This window comes from Scyliorhinus torazame, chromosome 16, assembly GCF_047496885.1.
Source record: "Scyliorhinus torazame isolate Kashiwa2021f chromosome 16, sScyTor2.1, whole genome shotgun sequence".
In the NCBI taxonomy this organism is placed as follows: domain Eukaryota; kingdom Metazoa; phylum Chordata; class Chondrichthyes; order Carcharhiniformes; family Scyliorhinidae; genus Scyliorhinus; species Scyliorhinus torazame.
Genome location: NC_092722.1, coordinates 60,104,457 through 60,120,420, shown reverse-complemented (window position 1 = coordinate 60,120,420; position 15,964 = coordinate 60,104,457). Strand labels below are relative to the sequence as shown.

At 49.5% G+C, this 15,964-nt stretch overlaps 1 protein-coding gene across 7 annotated transcripts in view; it reads right to left on the bottom strand.

Annotated features, from left to right (window-relative positions):
• Positions 1–15,964, bottom strand: part of hspg2 (heparan sulfate proteoglycan 2) — a 644,821-nt gene that overhangs the window by 370,733 nt on the left and 258,124 nt on the right. For all 7 annotated transcript variants that reach the window (XM_072478556.1, XM_072478557.1, XM_072478558.1 and 4 more), the window contains 3 exons: positions 14,809–14,953; positions 11,148–11,299; positions 3,147–3,293 (listed from right to left, as the gene is read on the bottom strand). In XM_072478556.1, coding sequence (XP_072334657.1) covers positions 3,147–3,293; positions 11,148–11,299; positions 14,809–14,953 — 444 coding nt within the window. The remainder of the gene's footprint in view (positions 1–3,146; positions 3,294–11,147; positions 11,300–14,808; positions 14,954–15,964) is intronic.

Genomic DNA, 15,964 nt, shown 5'->3' with positions numbered 1-15,964 from the left:
AATGGGTAATGCACACCCCTGTTTAAAAAGGGAGGCAGAAGATGGGAAATTATAGGCCGGTTAGACTGCCTTCAGTCATTGGTAAGATTTTAGAGTCCATTAATAAAGATGAAATTGTGGAGTCCCTGGAAGTGCTTGATAAAATACGACTGATTCAGCACAGCATCGTCAAGAGGAGGTCATGTCTGGTTTAGCACAGGGCTAAAGAGCTGGCTTTTAAAGCAGACCAAGGCAGGCGAGCAGCACGGTTCAATTCCCATACCAGCCTCCCTGAACAGGCGCCGGAATGTGGCGACTAGGGACTTTTCACAGTAACTTCATTTGAAGCCTACTTGTGACAATAAGCGATTTTCATTTCATTTCATTTTCAAATCTGTTTGAATTCTTTGAGGAGGTAGACAAAGGAGAACCAGTGGGTGTGATCTATTTAGATTTCCAGAAAGTCTATGACAAGGTGCCATAAAGGAAGCTGTAAATAAATTAAGAGCCCACCGTGTTACGGGTAAGGTACTGGCATGGAGAGAGGATTGGTTGACTGGCAGAAGGCAGGGGGTGGGGATAAAAGGGTCTTTTTCAGGATGGCAGCCGGTGACTAGTGGTGTACCTCAGAGTCAGTGTTGGGACCACAACTTTTCACAAGAAACATTAATGATCTGGAGGAAGTAACTGAGGGCACTGTTGCTAAGTTTGCAGATGATACAAAGATATGGGGCGAAATTCTCCGGAAACGGCGCGATGTCTGCCAACTGGCGCCCAAAACGGCGCAAATCAGACGGGCATCACGCCGCCCCAAGGGTGCGGAATGCTCCGCATCTTTGGGGGCCGAGCCCCAACATTGAGGGGCTAGGCCGGCGCCGGACGAATTTCCGGCCCGCCAGCTGGCGGAAAAGGCCTTTGGTGCCCCACCAGCTGTCGTGGAAATGACATCTCCGGGCGGCGCATGCGCGGGAGCGTCAGCGGCCGCTGACAGCATTCCCGCGCATGCGTAGTGGAGGGCGTCTCTTCCGCCTCCGCCATGGTGGAGACCGTGGCGGAGGCGGAAGGGAAAGAGTGCCCCCACGGCACAGGCCCGCCCGTGGATCGGTGGGACCCGATCGCGGGCCAGGCCACCGTGGGGCACCCCCCCGGGGCCAGATCGCCCCCAGCTCCCCCCAGGACCCCGGAGCCCGCCCGCGTCGCCTTGTCCCGCCGGTAAGGTAGGTGGTTTAATTTACGCTGGCGGGACAGGCATTTTAGCGGCGGGACTTCGGCCCAACTGGGCCGGGGAATCGCGCGGGGGGCCCGCCAACCGGCGCGGCGCGATTCCCGCCTCCGTCGAATGTCCGGTGCCGGAGACATCGGCAACCGGCGGGGGCGGAATTCACGCCAGCCCCCGGCGATTCTCCGGCCCGGCGGGGGGTCGGAGAATCTCGCCCATGAAGAGGGACAGGTGGTATTGAGGAAGCAGGGGTGCTCCAGAAGGACTTGGACAGACTAGGAGAGTGGGCAAAGAAGAAGCAGATGGAATACAATGTGGAAAAGTGTGAGGTTATGCACATGGAAGGAAGAATGGGGCACAGACTATTTTCTAAATGGGAAAATGCTTAGGAAATCAGAAGCACAATGGGACTTCGCAGTCCTAGTTCAAGATTCTCTTAAAGTTAACGTGAAGGTTGAGCCGGCAGTTAGGAAAGCAAATGCAATCATAGAATTTACACTGCAGAAGGAGGCCATCGAGTCTGCATCGGCCAAGTTAGCATTCATGTCTAGAGGGCTAGAATACAAGAGCAGTACTCTGAGGCTATATAAGGCTCTAATCAGACCCCATTTGGAATATTGTGAGCAGTTTTGGGCCCCGTATTTAAGGAACGATGTGCTGTCCTTTGAAAGGGTCCAGAGGATGTTCACAAGAATGATCCCTGGAATGAACAGCTTGACATATGAGGAGCGGTTGAGGACTCTGGGGTCTGTACTCATTGGAGTTTAGAAGGATGGGAGAATCTTATTGAATCTTACCGGATACTGCGAGGCCTGAATAGAGTGGACGTGGAGAAGATGTTTCCATGAGGGGGAAAAACTAGAACCAGAGGGCACAACCTCAGACTAATGGGATGATCCTTTAAAACAGAGATGCGGAGGAATTTTTTCAGCCACAGGGTGGTGAATCTGTGGAACTCTTTGCCGCAGAAGGATGTGGAGGCCAAATCACTGGGTGTGTTTAAGACAGAGTTAGATAGTTTCCTGATTAACAAGGGGCTATAGGAAGAAGGCAGGAGAACGGGGATGAGAAAAATATCAGCCATGATTGAATGGTGGAGCAGACTCGATGGGCCGAGCGGCCTAATTCTGCTCCTATGTCTTAAGATGTATCCTTTATCCATGCTAGCCCTTATGAGGGAAAATAGCTAACAGGGACTGAAAGGTGACAGACAGAAAGGGTCGAGAACCTCAAGTTTTTAGGTGTACAGATCACCAACAGCCTGCCCTGGTCCCCCCATGCCGACACTCTAGTTAAGAAAGCCCACCAACGACTCTACTTTCTCAGAAGACGAAGGAAATTTGGCATGTCAGCTACGGCCCTCACCAACTTCCACAGATGCACCATAGAAAGCATTCTTTCTGGTTGTATCACAGCTTGGTATGGAGCCTGCTCTGCCCAAGACCGCAGGAAACTACAAAAGGTTGTGAATGTAGTCCAGTCCATCACACAAACCAGCCTCCCATCCATTGGCTGTCTATAATTCCCGATGCCTCAGAAAGGCAGCCAGCATAATTAAGGACCCCACGCACCCTGGACATACTCTCTTCCACCTTCTTCCATCAGGAAAAAAAGATACCAAGTTTGAAGTCAACGTACCAACTGACTCAAGAACAGCTTCTTCTCTACTGCCATCAGACTTTTGAATGGACCTACCTCGTATTAAGTTGATCTATTCTCTACACCTTGTTATAACTGTAACATTATATTCTGCAGTCTCTCCTTCCTTCCCTCTGTACGGTATGCATCGTTTGTACAGCATGCAAGAAACAATACTTTTCACTGTATACTAATACATGTGACAATAATAAATCAAATCAAATCTCTACAAAAATCTTCACAGCACAACTCAAGGTACGGTTTCAAAATGTTGCTTGCAATGGAGCAGATATTATTTAGAATTGTTCACCCATGTAGTTGTCCTCCTCAGTGAAACGCAGATGTATCTGGCTTCTATAGTGGCTTGTAGATTCACAGTTTCTGGTAGCACCAAAGCAGAAACAGGGAACACATTGAAGACTACCCTGCACATTGAAGTGCCCTTCATGGCAGATTCCTGAAAAAGAAAAGCAGTGTATGAGATTAATGGCTATTGCAGGGGAGGAGCGGGAAAGGAGAGAATTAAAACTAAAATCCCAACACATCATTTAATCGGTGTTGATCTGAGAATTTCTGCTGGCACCTATGCAATTGGACCTCAATGACTAGATACCGCTCTGAAACAATTGCATTTATCTATCCGTGCTTGTTTGAAAGCAATTTAATTTGCCGGTTCTCGGTTATTTCAGCATTTTTTTTTTAAATAAACATTTTATTGAGGTAGTTATGGTTTTACAACAACAACAAAATAAACAATGTACATGAAAATATAAACATAGTGCAAAAGCCGTCTTCCTCCTTTACAGGTCCCACCTTTACTAACCCCCCCCCCGCGCTTCTGCTGACGGTTAATTTTCCCCAAAGAAGTCTATGAACGGTTGCCACCTCCGGGCGAACCCTAACATGGACCCTCTCAAGGCGAACTTGATTTTCTCCAAACAGAGGAAGTTAGCCATGTCAGATAGCCAGATCTCCGTCTTCGGGTCCCTCCAAGCTAATAGTATCCGTCTCCGGGCTACCAGGGAAGCAAAGGCTAGAACATCTGCCTTTTTCTCCTCCTGGATTCCCGGGTCTTCCGACACCCCGGAAATCGCCACCTCTGGACATGACATCCGCAACCCCTGTCAGAATCCCCTTAGCTTCGGGCATGCCCAGGACATGTGGACATGGTTCGCTGGTCCTCCCGCACACCTTGCGCACCTGTCTTCCACCCCAAAGAACCTGCTCATCCGGGCCACTGTCATGTGAGCCCGGTGAACGACCTTAAATTGTATCAGGCTGAGCCTGGCACATGTTGTGGACGTGTTGACTCTACTCAACGCGTCCACCCAGAGACCGTCCTCTATCTCTCCTCCTAACTCTTCTTCCCACTTGTGTTTCAACCCCTCGGTCTACGTCTCCTCTGACCCCATGACTTCCTTGTAAATGTCAGAAACCCTCCCTTCTCCCATCCACACTCTGGAAACTACCCTGTCCTGAATCCCCCTTGGTGGTAGGAGCGGGAAGGTTGAGAATTCTTTGAAGAGGTAGACAAAGGAGAACCAGTGGGTGTGATCTATTTAGATTTCCAGAAAGTCTTTGACAAGGTGCCATAAAGGAAGCTGTAAATAAATTAAGAGCCCACCGTGTTACGGGTAAGGTACTGGCATGGAGAGAGGATTGGTTGACTGGCAGAAGGCAGGGGGTGGGGATAAAAGGGTCTTTTTCAGGATGGCAGCTGGTGATTAGTGGTGTGCCTCAGAGTCAGTGTTGGGACCACAACTTTTCACAAGAAACAGTAATGATCTGGAGGAAGTAACTGAGGGCACTGTTGCTAAGTTTGCAGATGATACAAAGATATGAAGAGGGACAGGTGGTATTGAGGAAGCAGGGGGGCTGCAGAAGTACTTGGACAGACTAGGAGAGTGGGCAAAGAAGTGGCAGATGGAATACAATGTGGAAAAGTGTGAGGTTATGCATTTGGAAGGAAGAATGGGGGCATAGACTATTTTCTAAATGGGAAAATGCTTAGGAAATCAGAAGCACAAAGGGACTTTGCAGTCCTAGTTCAAGATTCTCTTAAAGTTAACGTGAAGGTTGCATAGGAAATTCCGCACCTGCAGGTACCTAAACTTATTTCCTCTCACCAATCCAAATTTCTCCTCCCACTCCCTCAGGCTAGAAAAGCTCCCCTCCATAAACATATCCCCCATCCTCTCAATCCCTGCTCTCTGCCATCTCCGGAACCCTCCACCCAGCCTTCCCGGGGCAAACTGGTGATTCTTACAGATTAGAGACCACACCAATGCTCCCTCCACTCCCCACATGCCTCCTCCATTGCCCCCAGACCTTCAGGGTCGCCACCACCATGGGGCTGGTGGATTACCGTGCGGGTGAGAACGGCAGAGGTGCCGTTACCAGCACCCCCAAACTGGTGCCCTTGCATGAAGCCGCCTCCACACGCTCCCATACCGACCCTCCCCCACCACCCACTCCCTGATCATGGCTATATTCGCCGCCCAATAATAATTACTAAAGTTTGGCAGTGCCGGCCCGCCCTCCCCCCCCGGCTCCGCTCAAGCATCCCCTTTTTTACTTGCGGGGTCTTACCCACCCATATAAAGCCAGTGATCATCTTATTGGCTCGTTTAAAGAAGGACCGTGGAATAAAGATGGGGAGACACTGAAGCACAAACAGGAATCTCGGGAAGACCGTCATTTTTACTGTCAGCGCCCTCCCAGCTAATGACAACGGGAGCGCGTCCCACCTTCGGAAATCGTCCTTCATTTGGTCTTCTAATCGGGCCAAATTTAACTTGTGTAGCAATTCCCATTCCCGGGCCACCTGAATGCCTAGGTATCGAAAGCTTCCCCCTACCACCCTAACTGGCAGCTCCTCCAATCGCCTATCCTTCCCCCTTGCTTGGATCGCAAACATCTCACTTTTCCCCATATTTAGTTTATGACCCAAAAACTGGCCAAATTCCCCCAGAATCCTCATAATTTCTTCCATCCCCTCTAGTGGGTCCAAAACATATAGGAGCAGGTCGTCAGCGTATAGCGAGACTCTGTGTTCCACTCCCCCCCAGATCAGCCCCTTGAGGCTCTCAGCGCAATTGCTAGCGGCTCTATGGCCAACGCGAACATCAATGAGGATAAGGGGCATTCCTGTCTCGTCCCCCGATGTAGCCTGAAATAGTCCGATGTTGTCGCTTCGTCCGTACGCTTGCCACAGGAGCCTGATACAGCAGTCTGAGCAATTCAATGAAGCCCCGCCCAAATCCAAACCACCCCAGTACCTCCCACAGATATTCCCATTCCATCCGATCAAAAGCCTTCTCTGCGTCCACTGCGACCACTACCTCCACGTCCCTACCTTCTGGGGGCATCATAATCACATTTAACAACCTTTTTACGTTTGCCGCCAACTGCCTACCCTTAACAAATCCCGTCTGGTCCTCCCCAATCACTTCTGGTTTTCAATCCTAAAGGACAAGATTTTGGCCAGCAGTTTGGCGTCCACATTTAGTAGGGATATCGGCCTCTAGGACCCGAAGGCATATCTCCAGGTCCTTGTCCTGCTTCAGGATCAATGAGATAGTGGCCTGTGACATAGTCGGGGAAGCACCCCAAGTTCCCTTGCCTCATTGAATATCCTCATCAACAGTGATCCCAATATCCCAGAGAACCTTTCATAGAACTCCACTGGGTACCCATCCGGCCCTGGGGCTTTACCCGACTGCATGGCCTTCAGTCGCCCTGCTATTTCCTCCAACCCGATCGGGGTCCCCAGCACTTCTACCAACCCCCCCGTCGACGTTCGGGAACTTCAGCCCCCCTAAAAAGTGCCTCATCCCCTCCGGCCCAGCTGGGGGATCCAACTCATACAACCTACTGTAAAACTCCTTGAACGCGTTATTAACCCCTCCTGAATCTCCAACCAGGTTCCCATCCCGTCCCTTACTTTCCCAATCCCCCTGGCTGCCTCCCTCTTTCTGAGCTGCTGTGCAAGCATTCTGCTGGTCTTCTCCCCATGTTCATAAATCACCCCCCTCGCCTTCCCTGTAGTTAACAAGCCGAACTCCGCCTGCAGCCTCCGTCGCTCCCTTAGAAGCCCTGCCTCTGCGGTCTCCGCATACCTGTCGACCTGCAATATCTTCTTTATCAGTCGGTCCGTCTCTGCTCTGTCTGCCTTCTCCCTGTGGGCCCGTACCGAGATTGGCTCCCCTCTAACCTCCGCCATCAATGTCGCCCAGACCACTGCCAAAACTTCACCCGTGTCGTTGACTTCCAGGTAGCTCTGAACACATTCCCTCAGCCGCCCACACACCTCTGCATCAGCTAAAAGTCTCACGTCCAGCTTCCAGTGCGGGTGCTGGCTACTCTCCTTGCTAACCTGTAGGTCAACCCAGTGTGGGGCATGATCTGAGATTGTGATCGCCGAATATCCCGTGTCCACTATCCCCGTCAGTTGAGTCCTGTTCAAAATAAAAAAGTCAATCCGGGAGTACACTTTATGCACATGTGAGTAGAAGGAGAATTCCTTCACTCTCGGCTGCTAAAAATCTCCCTGGATCCACCACCCCCATCTGCTCCATGAACCCTTTTAGCTCCTTCGCCATTGCTGGCACCCTGCCCGTCCTTGAGCTCGACCGGTCTAATCCAGAGTCGATAACTGTGGTTAAGTCCCCTCCTGTGACTAACTTATGCAAATCCAGGTCCGGGATCTTCCCCAACATCCTCTTTATGAACTCCACATCATCCCAATTTGGCACGTACACGTTCACTAGTACCACCGGCAACCCTTTCAGCTTCCCACTGACCATAATGTACCATCCTCCCACATCCGCAACTATTCTTCCCGCCTCAAACACCACTCGCTTGTTAATCAGGATCTCGGCCCCTCTAGTCTTCGAGTCCAGCCCCGAGTGAAAAACCTGTCCGACCCATCCCTTCCTTAATCTAATTTAATCAGTTACTCTAAGGTGCTTCTCCTGTAACATTACCACGTCCGCCTACAGACCCCTCAGATGCGCGAACACGCGTGTCCTCTTAACTGGCCCATTTAGCCCTCTTACATTCCATGTGATCAACCTGGTTGGGGGACTCATCGCCATCCTCCCCCTTCGCCGATCAGCCATCACCTTTCTTGGGACAGTCTCCAGCCTGCGCCCCACGTATCTGCCGGACCGCCCTCAGGCAGCCTCCGCCCCTGACCACCTTTCTGTCCCACAGCAAACGTCCCTCCCCTGTCAGCAGAACATTTCCCCCCCCCCCTCTAGCACAGCACTATGTAAACCAACCCCTTCAACAAGCATAACATCTGCTCACCCCCCCACTGCGTTTCCGTGAGCTAGCCCGTCTAGCTAGCTTGGTGACCCCCGCCCATGGCACCAGACATTCTCCCACCTATTGTTCCCTTCCCCCGCCTGGACACACATATGCAAAACAAAAGCAATCCCCACACAATTGCCCGAAAATAAAACGCGAAAAACAAAGAAAAGATCAAAGAGAAGATCCAACATCTAATAATCACACCTCCATCCCCCATCAGTGCAAATGTAAACTTTAACTCACTCAGCTATGCAACAGGCCCCAAATCAATACAGAAGGTATTACAGATAACGTCCGAAAAACAAGAAACGTTTTTTACATGAGCGCTGCAGCAAAGTTCAAAGACCTTAGTCCGCCACCAGTCCTTTCCTTCTAGCCAAGTCCATCGCTTCCTTGGGCGACTCAAAATAAAAATGTTGTTCCTCATACGTGACCCAAAGACGGGCCGTATACAGCAGTCCAAACTTAACCTTTTTCTTAAAAAGGGTCGACTTTATCTGATTGAACCCCGCTCTTCCCCTGGCTACATTCGCACTCAGATCCTGATAGATCCGCAGGATACTGTTCTCCCATTTACAGCTCAGTGTCTGCCTGGCCCACCGTAAAATACGCTCCTTGTCCAAGTACCTGTGGAATCTCACCACCATTGCCCTCGGGGGGTCCCCCACTCGCGACTTCCTCGCGAGCGCTCTGTGAGCCCTGTCCATCTCCAAGGATCGGGGAACATCCCATCCCCCAGAAACTTCTCGAACATGCTCGCGATGTATGCCCCAGCGTCCGCTCCTTCGGACCCCTCAAGAGACCGACGATTCTCAAGTTCTGCGGGCGGGACCTGTTCTCTAGGTCCTTCACCTTCTTCAGGAACCTTTTCTGCTGATTCCTCAGCATCCCCACCTCCAACTCCACCGCTGTTTGATGTTCCTCCTGCTCAGCCAGCGCCTTCTCTACTTTCTGGATCGCCCAGTCTTGGGTATCCACTCTATGTTCCAGCCGCGCAATAGATTCTTTAATCGGGTCCAAGCATTCCTGTTTCTGCTTGGCGAAGCACTCCAAAATAAACTGCATCAGCTGCTCCGTCAAGCCAGGACCCCGGTCGTCTGCCATGCTTTCTCCCGCTGCAGCTTCAGCCCAAGCCTTCTCTGTTCGCCTATTTCTTCCTTTGCGAGCACTTCTAGTGCTCTGTGCACCGATGTAGGAATCCACTCCACAATTGCCTCCACCATCAATTTGCCGAATCAAGTCCGACAAAAAATCGGGGGAAAAGGTCCAAAGGTCCGACCCGAGAGGGAGCCACCAAATATGCGACCTACTCCTTCATAGCCGTCACCGGAAGTTGCTATTTCAGCATGTAATTATTTTCCATTCACCTCTTTTGGTTATCTCGCCCTCAGCTCCTCCCTATCCCCCCCCAACACTTCCATCTCAGACCGTTAAAGAATTAAAAAGCAACCTATTTCACCACCTCCGGCTAGAAATCGGCGGCTAGAAAAGTAAGGAAGACCGTGTCGACCGACGCACAATTGACCTAATCCAGGATAACCAGATTGACATTGGAAATTCACCGTGAATCAGTTTATAGTACACATCTAGACTGCCAGTCTGTCAAATCAGTTCCTTCCACAACAAAATTTTAAAAAGACAGTTTTGGAAATAAAAAATAAAAACAGTAAAATGAGACAGAACCATATAAGGTAGTATTAGGACTGATGGCCAATAACTTGTTTTAAGAAGCGTTTCAAAGGAGGAAAGCAGAAAGAAGCAAACGTCTTCACACAAAGAGTGGTGAGAATGTGGAGCTTGCAACCACTGAGAGTGCCTGAAGCAAATAGCACAGATGCATATTCGGGAAGCGAGACGAGTGGGATACAGTGATAGATTTAGATGGAGAAGGATGGGAGGTGACTCGACTGGAGCATAAATATCAACATGGCTATTTCTTTGATATATATCCAGGTAATCCTGAGTTGCATTATCAGTCAACGGAGGAAGCCACAAATTCAGCTGTACAAATTGTATTTTATTATTCTTTTCTCACCAATGTTCTTCCTTCACATCCTGAAAGGGCCGATTCCCTGCTGAATCACAGTTCCACTTCTGCCAGTCAGCTTTCAGTACCGGGCACAACCAATCATCTGTTAGCTGTCCAACTACATGGGCATCACAGCCATGCCCCTGCCTGCCCATCGCTCTGGGAAGGGTGAATAGATGCCGAAGCAGCGGATCAATCGTCCCCTCCCTGTCCCAGTGGGTCTGACACTAAGCAAAGAGTTCTTGCCACCACCGGAGAAAAGCTGGCTTCACACACAGCAGGCAGTGACCCCCAGCCTTGTGTGCTCTGCATGACTTAACCGTTCGAAAACCACACTTTCTGTGCCTCGTGGGAACATTTCACATTTCAATTATTTTACCAGTGTTAATAGTCAGGTAGGGATGCAATGCAACAACATGCAACAGGGGTTAAAAACTGAGAAGTACCCGGTTAATGAATGCCATTTAGTCCTCAGCATATTTGGTGCTGTGAATAATTCTATTGGTGCCAACAACCAACTGATTACTGGTCCCATGCCCTATAGATGGTATATTGTTTACTTGGTTGTTCCCTGCCTTCCCCTCTCCTTTCATCATCCACCCCATATGGGAAGTTCCAGGCCGCACAGGGTCATCCAAGCTCCTCACATGGGAAACATCAGGTGGATTGCTCTTCTGGCTTGGTCAGGAGATACCCATCATTCCTTCACCTCTGTAGAAAGCCAAAGTGACGAAATTTCCACCATTGATCCCCAAATATAAAAGCCAACAGGGCCACAGATTTGCCACCAAACTCAAGAGCTGGATTGCTGGAACATAATAAAAGTCCATCCCTGTGTCAATGACCTCCATTGTCAATTCAAACTCCTGACCAGCCACAGGGTTTGGAATTAATACTTATACTGATGAATGAAGGATTGTCTCGGTTATTAATGAATAGGTTCCGTTGAGCTTAGTGTGAAAGGATTACCTGGGTTGGATTTCAAAATCAGTAGTGCATCAGGGATCGCAAAGATCATTCCTTTGGCATTGATGGCCTCGCAGGTGTACGCTCCTTGATCGGACTGCTTGACATCCCTAATGATCAGTGTGCCCTGGCCATTCTGACTAGTCATGGTAACTCTGCAGAAAAAAAACAATGAGAATTGGTCGCAGTTGTAATTTTGGCATAAAGCTGTGCTACAAAAACACACCATACCAGTGTGTGCCCGGAGACTCGCTGTGAATTCAAACTGTACCACACAACATTCCAAAACAATAAGTAACCTTTCTTCACTCAATGGAAAGGCTGCTGAAGGCAGGTGCATTGACGCCTGCACAAAGTAATGCAACACAGATCCCAAATAATTTTATTTAGCCAGGAAATATGGATATCAAACATTCAACATTTATTGGCTGCTCTTTTCCCTCGTTCTTGATCTGGGTTTTCCCAGAGCCCATCAGTGGAAGGGGGGTGGGGTGAGGAGACTGGGATATAGGTCAGGAGCAGGATTGAAGGGAAAGCAGGGAACAGAGAGATGTGTGCGTGTGTGTGTGTGTAAGAGAGAGAGGGAGGATAGGGAGGGGGCATGCGTGGAGAGGGAGACAGAGGGCTGGATTCTCTGATCACGTTCGGTGATCGGCTGGAGAATCCCCGTTTACGCCGGAATCGGGGACGGTGCCGTTTTTGCGATGCTCCGCCCCCTCAAAAACAGCGAACTCGGGGAGAGAGGTAAAGAGAGAGAGCGTGTGTGCGTATGTGAGAGACAGAGAGAAAGTGGGGGAAAGGAGAGGGTGAGTGAGCGACTGAGGAGTTATATAGATAGATATTTATGTTGGGTGTGTGTGAACAGGATGTGTTCACCGTATAACAATGCACAAAATGACTGTTTGACATATTCAATCTCTTTTCTTGTGCAAAAGTCTTTCCAACCCAAGGAATAAAGCTTGGATTTACACATTACAATTATGAGGGTATAAGATGTTAGAGAATGCAATGAGTATGAATACAGTGCCCTGCAGCTTTCAGATTGGCTTTAAGTCTCTTTTAGTGAGGACTTTTCAGGGCTGTAAAGATTAAACCTCCATGAACAGACTCCTTCTAATTACAGTAATAAACTAATAATTTGGCAAATCCAATCGAACAAGTATGGTTGCAATTTTGGAAAGCTGGAAACACTAAACCAATTAAAATACAAGAAAAAAAATCATTGAATTACGCACCCACTGATTTCATTACAGTCTTGGCTCGGTTTATCGAGCTCCACACATCAGGGAAAAGGCGAGCAACAACTGAGGATCTTTAGCACTACATTAACATAGGGCCAGCAAGCTTTCTTGGATTAGTTGAATTGCCTTAATGACCCAGAGGGGAAATTCACTTCTCCGATTTTGAGGCTATGTCCCGAGCTTGAGTCTCGTCTTATGACCAAATAGTCGGTGCTGCGCCCGCACCAATGCTCCGCCCAGTGGGGGACTAGCAGCCGTGCCAAGTAAAGCCCCCTGCTTTACCTGCAGATACGGATGGAGAATTGTCGGGTCTGTGGCTGCGCATGTGCACGGCAGCGACCTGCAGTGGTCGCGCTGTACAACATGGCACTGGCTGTGGACCTGGCTTGCCAGATAGTGCTCCCCCGAAACCCCTGCCACCCCCGGACCAGCTCCCACCAATCCTCCTCCTACCCCCCCCGGACCAGCTCCCACCAATCCCCCCCCCCCCGAGGCCGATCCAATGGCGCGCTGCGTACTCAGCGATGATGCAGTTTTTGAGAGGGCGGAGCGTCCGAAAAACCCCGCCGCCCCCGATTTCTCATAAAAGCGGATTCTCCTGCCGATCGCTAAACGTGATTTCGACTCGGCAATCGGAGAATCCAGCCCTTTGTTTCTACTCCAGCTTGATCGCGGTTTGCATCCAGTTTTTCACCTCGCCCAGGAGATTTTATTATCACCCTTTCATGAGGTGTGGGCGTTTGGTGCCCATCCCCAATTGCCCTTGAACCAAGAGTCTTGGGAGACATTTTCAGTGGGCAGTTAAGAGTCAACCACATTGCTGTGGGTTTGGAGTCACAGGTAGCCCAGACCAGGTAAACCATGAGGGACACCATTATTGAGGAGCAGCACAGTAGCATAGTGGTTAGCACAGTTGCTTCAAGTTCCAAGGTTCGATTCCCGGCTTGGGTCACTGTCCGTGTGGAGTCTGCCCATTCTCCCTGTGTCTGCGTGGGTTTCCTCCGGGTGCTCCGGTTTCCTCCCGGTGCTCCGATTTCCTCCCACAGTACAACGATGTGCAGGTTAGGTGGATTGGCCATGCTAAATTGCCCCTTAGTGTCCAATAAAGGTGAGGTGGGGTTACTGGATTACTGGGATAGGGTAGAGGCATGAGCTTAAGTAGAGTGCTCTTTCCAAGAGCTGCTCCGGACTTTATGGGCCGAATGGCCTTCTTCTGCACTGTAAATTCTATGATTCTATGAGACTAGAATCATAGTGGTATTATCACTGGACTGGTAAACTTAAGACCCAAGGTAATGCTCTGGGTATCCAGATTCAAATCCCGGCACTGCAGATGGTGAAATTTGAATTCAATAAAACAAAATCTGGAATTAATGAAGTGAAAATCGCTTATTGTCACAAGTGGGCTTCAAATGAAGTTACTGTGAAAAGCCCCTAGTCGCCACATTCCGGCGCCTGTTCGGAGAGGCTGGTACGGGAATTGAACCGTGCTGCTGGCCTGCCTTGGTCTGCTTTAAAAGCCAGCGATTTAGCCCTGTGCTAAACCAGCCCCTAAAAGCTTAGTGATGATCATGAAACCATTGCCGAGTGTCGTAAAAACCCATCTGGTTCACTAATGTCCTTTAGGGAAGGAAATCTGTCGTCCTTACCTGGTCTGGCCTACATGTGAGTCCAGACCCACAGCAATGTGGTTAACTCTTAACTGCTCCCTCTAGGGCAATTAGGGATGGGCAATAAATGCTGGCACAGCCAGCGACGCCCATATGCCATGAAAGGAAAAAAATCATAGAAGGTTTCCGGCACAGAAAGAGGCCACTTGGCCCATTGTGTCTGCATTGGCTGAGCAACAGGCTTCATCCCACTTTCTAGATTTTAGTCCGTAGCCCTGCAGGCTATAGCACCTGAGGTGCACATCCACCTTTTAATGAGTTTAGAGGTTTCTGCCTCTACCACCCTTTCAGGCAGCAGGTTCCAGATCCCCAGAACCCTCTGGGTGAAAAATGTTTTGCTAACTCCCCCCCTCTATAATCCTTCTACACATCACTTTAAACCTAGACAATAACCACTCTGTTAAGGTAAGTAGGCCCTTCCCATCTATTATATCCAGGCCCCCCAATTTTGTACAACCTGCTTTCAATTTCGGATTTTTTGTTTTTGCATTTAAATTCCACTGACTGCCTTGGTGGGATTTGAACCTCATTTCCCAGTGCCTCTGGATTACTAGCCCAGTGACATTACGACCAGGGCACCCATCTCCCCCTGCCCAAGGCGCAGGTTGTCAGAAGTGTTGCTTTGTGGGATGGACTAAAAGATTGTTCGCTGTCCTCTTTTTCATTCAAGTGCTCAATCTACAGACCAGTTGGAGTTGCTCCGACAGGCACATTGCAAACATTCAACTGACTCCTGAACCATGTGATAGTTACCTGCTGGTGACAGGGATGTGACCCCAGTTCAACCGCCACGTAATGATTGGAGTGGGAACACCTGCTGCCACACAAGTTAATGTGACGGTAGCGCCACGCTTCACCATGACCGTTTCTTCTGGCGGTGTGATCACCTGAGGAGGAGCTGTAAAGAGTAATGTTCAACAGTGACTTGGTGACCCTGCAGAACCCTGCCGCAATTTCTTGGTCACAGATTAAGAATGGCTTCAAGTCAAAACACAAGTGCCGGGATTCTCCTGATGTTCGCATGCGGTGCGATTCTCTAGTCCTGCCGGCAGTACACCCTCGCACGCGGGTTTCCCGGAAGCATGCGGTGGTTCCAATGGGAGAGCAGAGCAGAGAATCCCCCCTGCCAGCAAATGACCCACTGCCGAGAAACATGCAGCTGGGAGGCTGGAGAATCGCACCCCAGAACTTTCAAATAAATCGATCCCCATATGGAATACCTTTAAAGGCTTGATGGGGAGACGGAAGAAGCGTCATTAACAGTTTCAACTAATGAGAGATCTGGCTAATAATCAGATGACCCAACCCTGTGAGTTCCCAGTCTTAACTCTTCCGTGATGGGAAGAAACGAAACAGAAGACAACGTGGTTCTTCGAAAAAAGAAAAGGGCAGTGACAAGAAAGCTAAATAAACAACAATAAGGCAAGTTCAGGCACTTTCCCATTGGATTCTGCAGACTGTCGTCCTGCCACCCAAATCACCATCTAATTCTTTCTGTTTAAAAAAAAAGGCCAAAGACCGAAGTCATTATTTCAACATTGTAACCATTTTGCTGAAGGTGATATTTGCCTCTATGCCGTGCCTTTGAACTGCCTCAGGAACTCATTCAGCGAATGGCCAACCCTTCATAAATCACTGAGACACCCCAACTGGAGTACTATGCCCAATTCTAAGCACCACACCAAGGACAACAAGGCTAAGAGAGAGGATCTGGAGAGGATTTATTAGAGAGTTAGTGAACTTCAGCTATGTGGAAAGACTTGAGAAGCTAGGGTTGCTGCCTTTGGAGCAGAAATGATCAGAGGTGTGCAAATTCATCAAGGGCTGAAGCAACTGTTTTCGATGGCAGAAGACAGAGAGTCCATTCAGCCCATCGGGTCTGAGTCAGCTATTGGAAAGAGCAATCCAA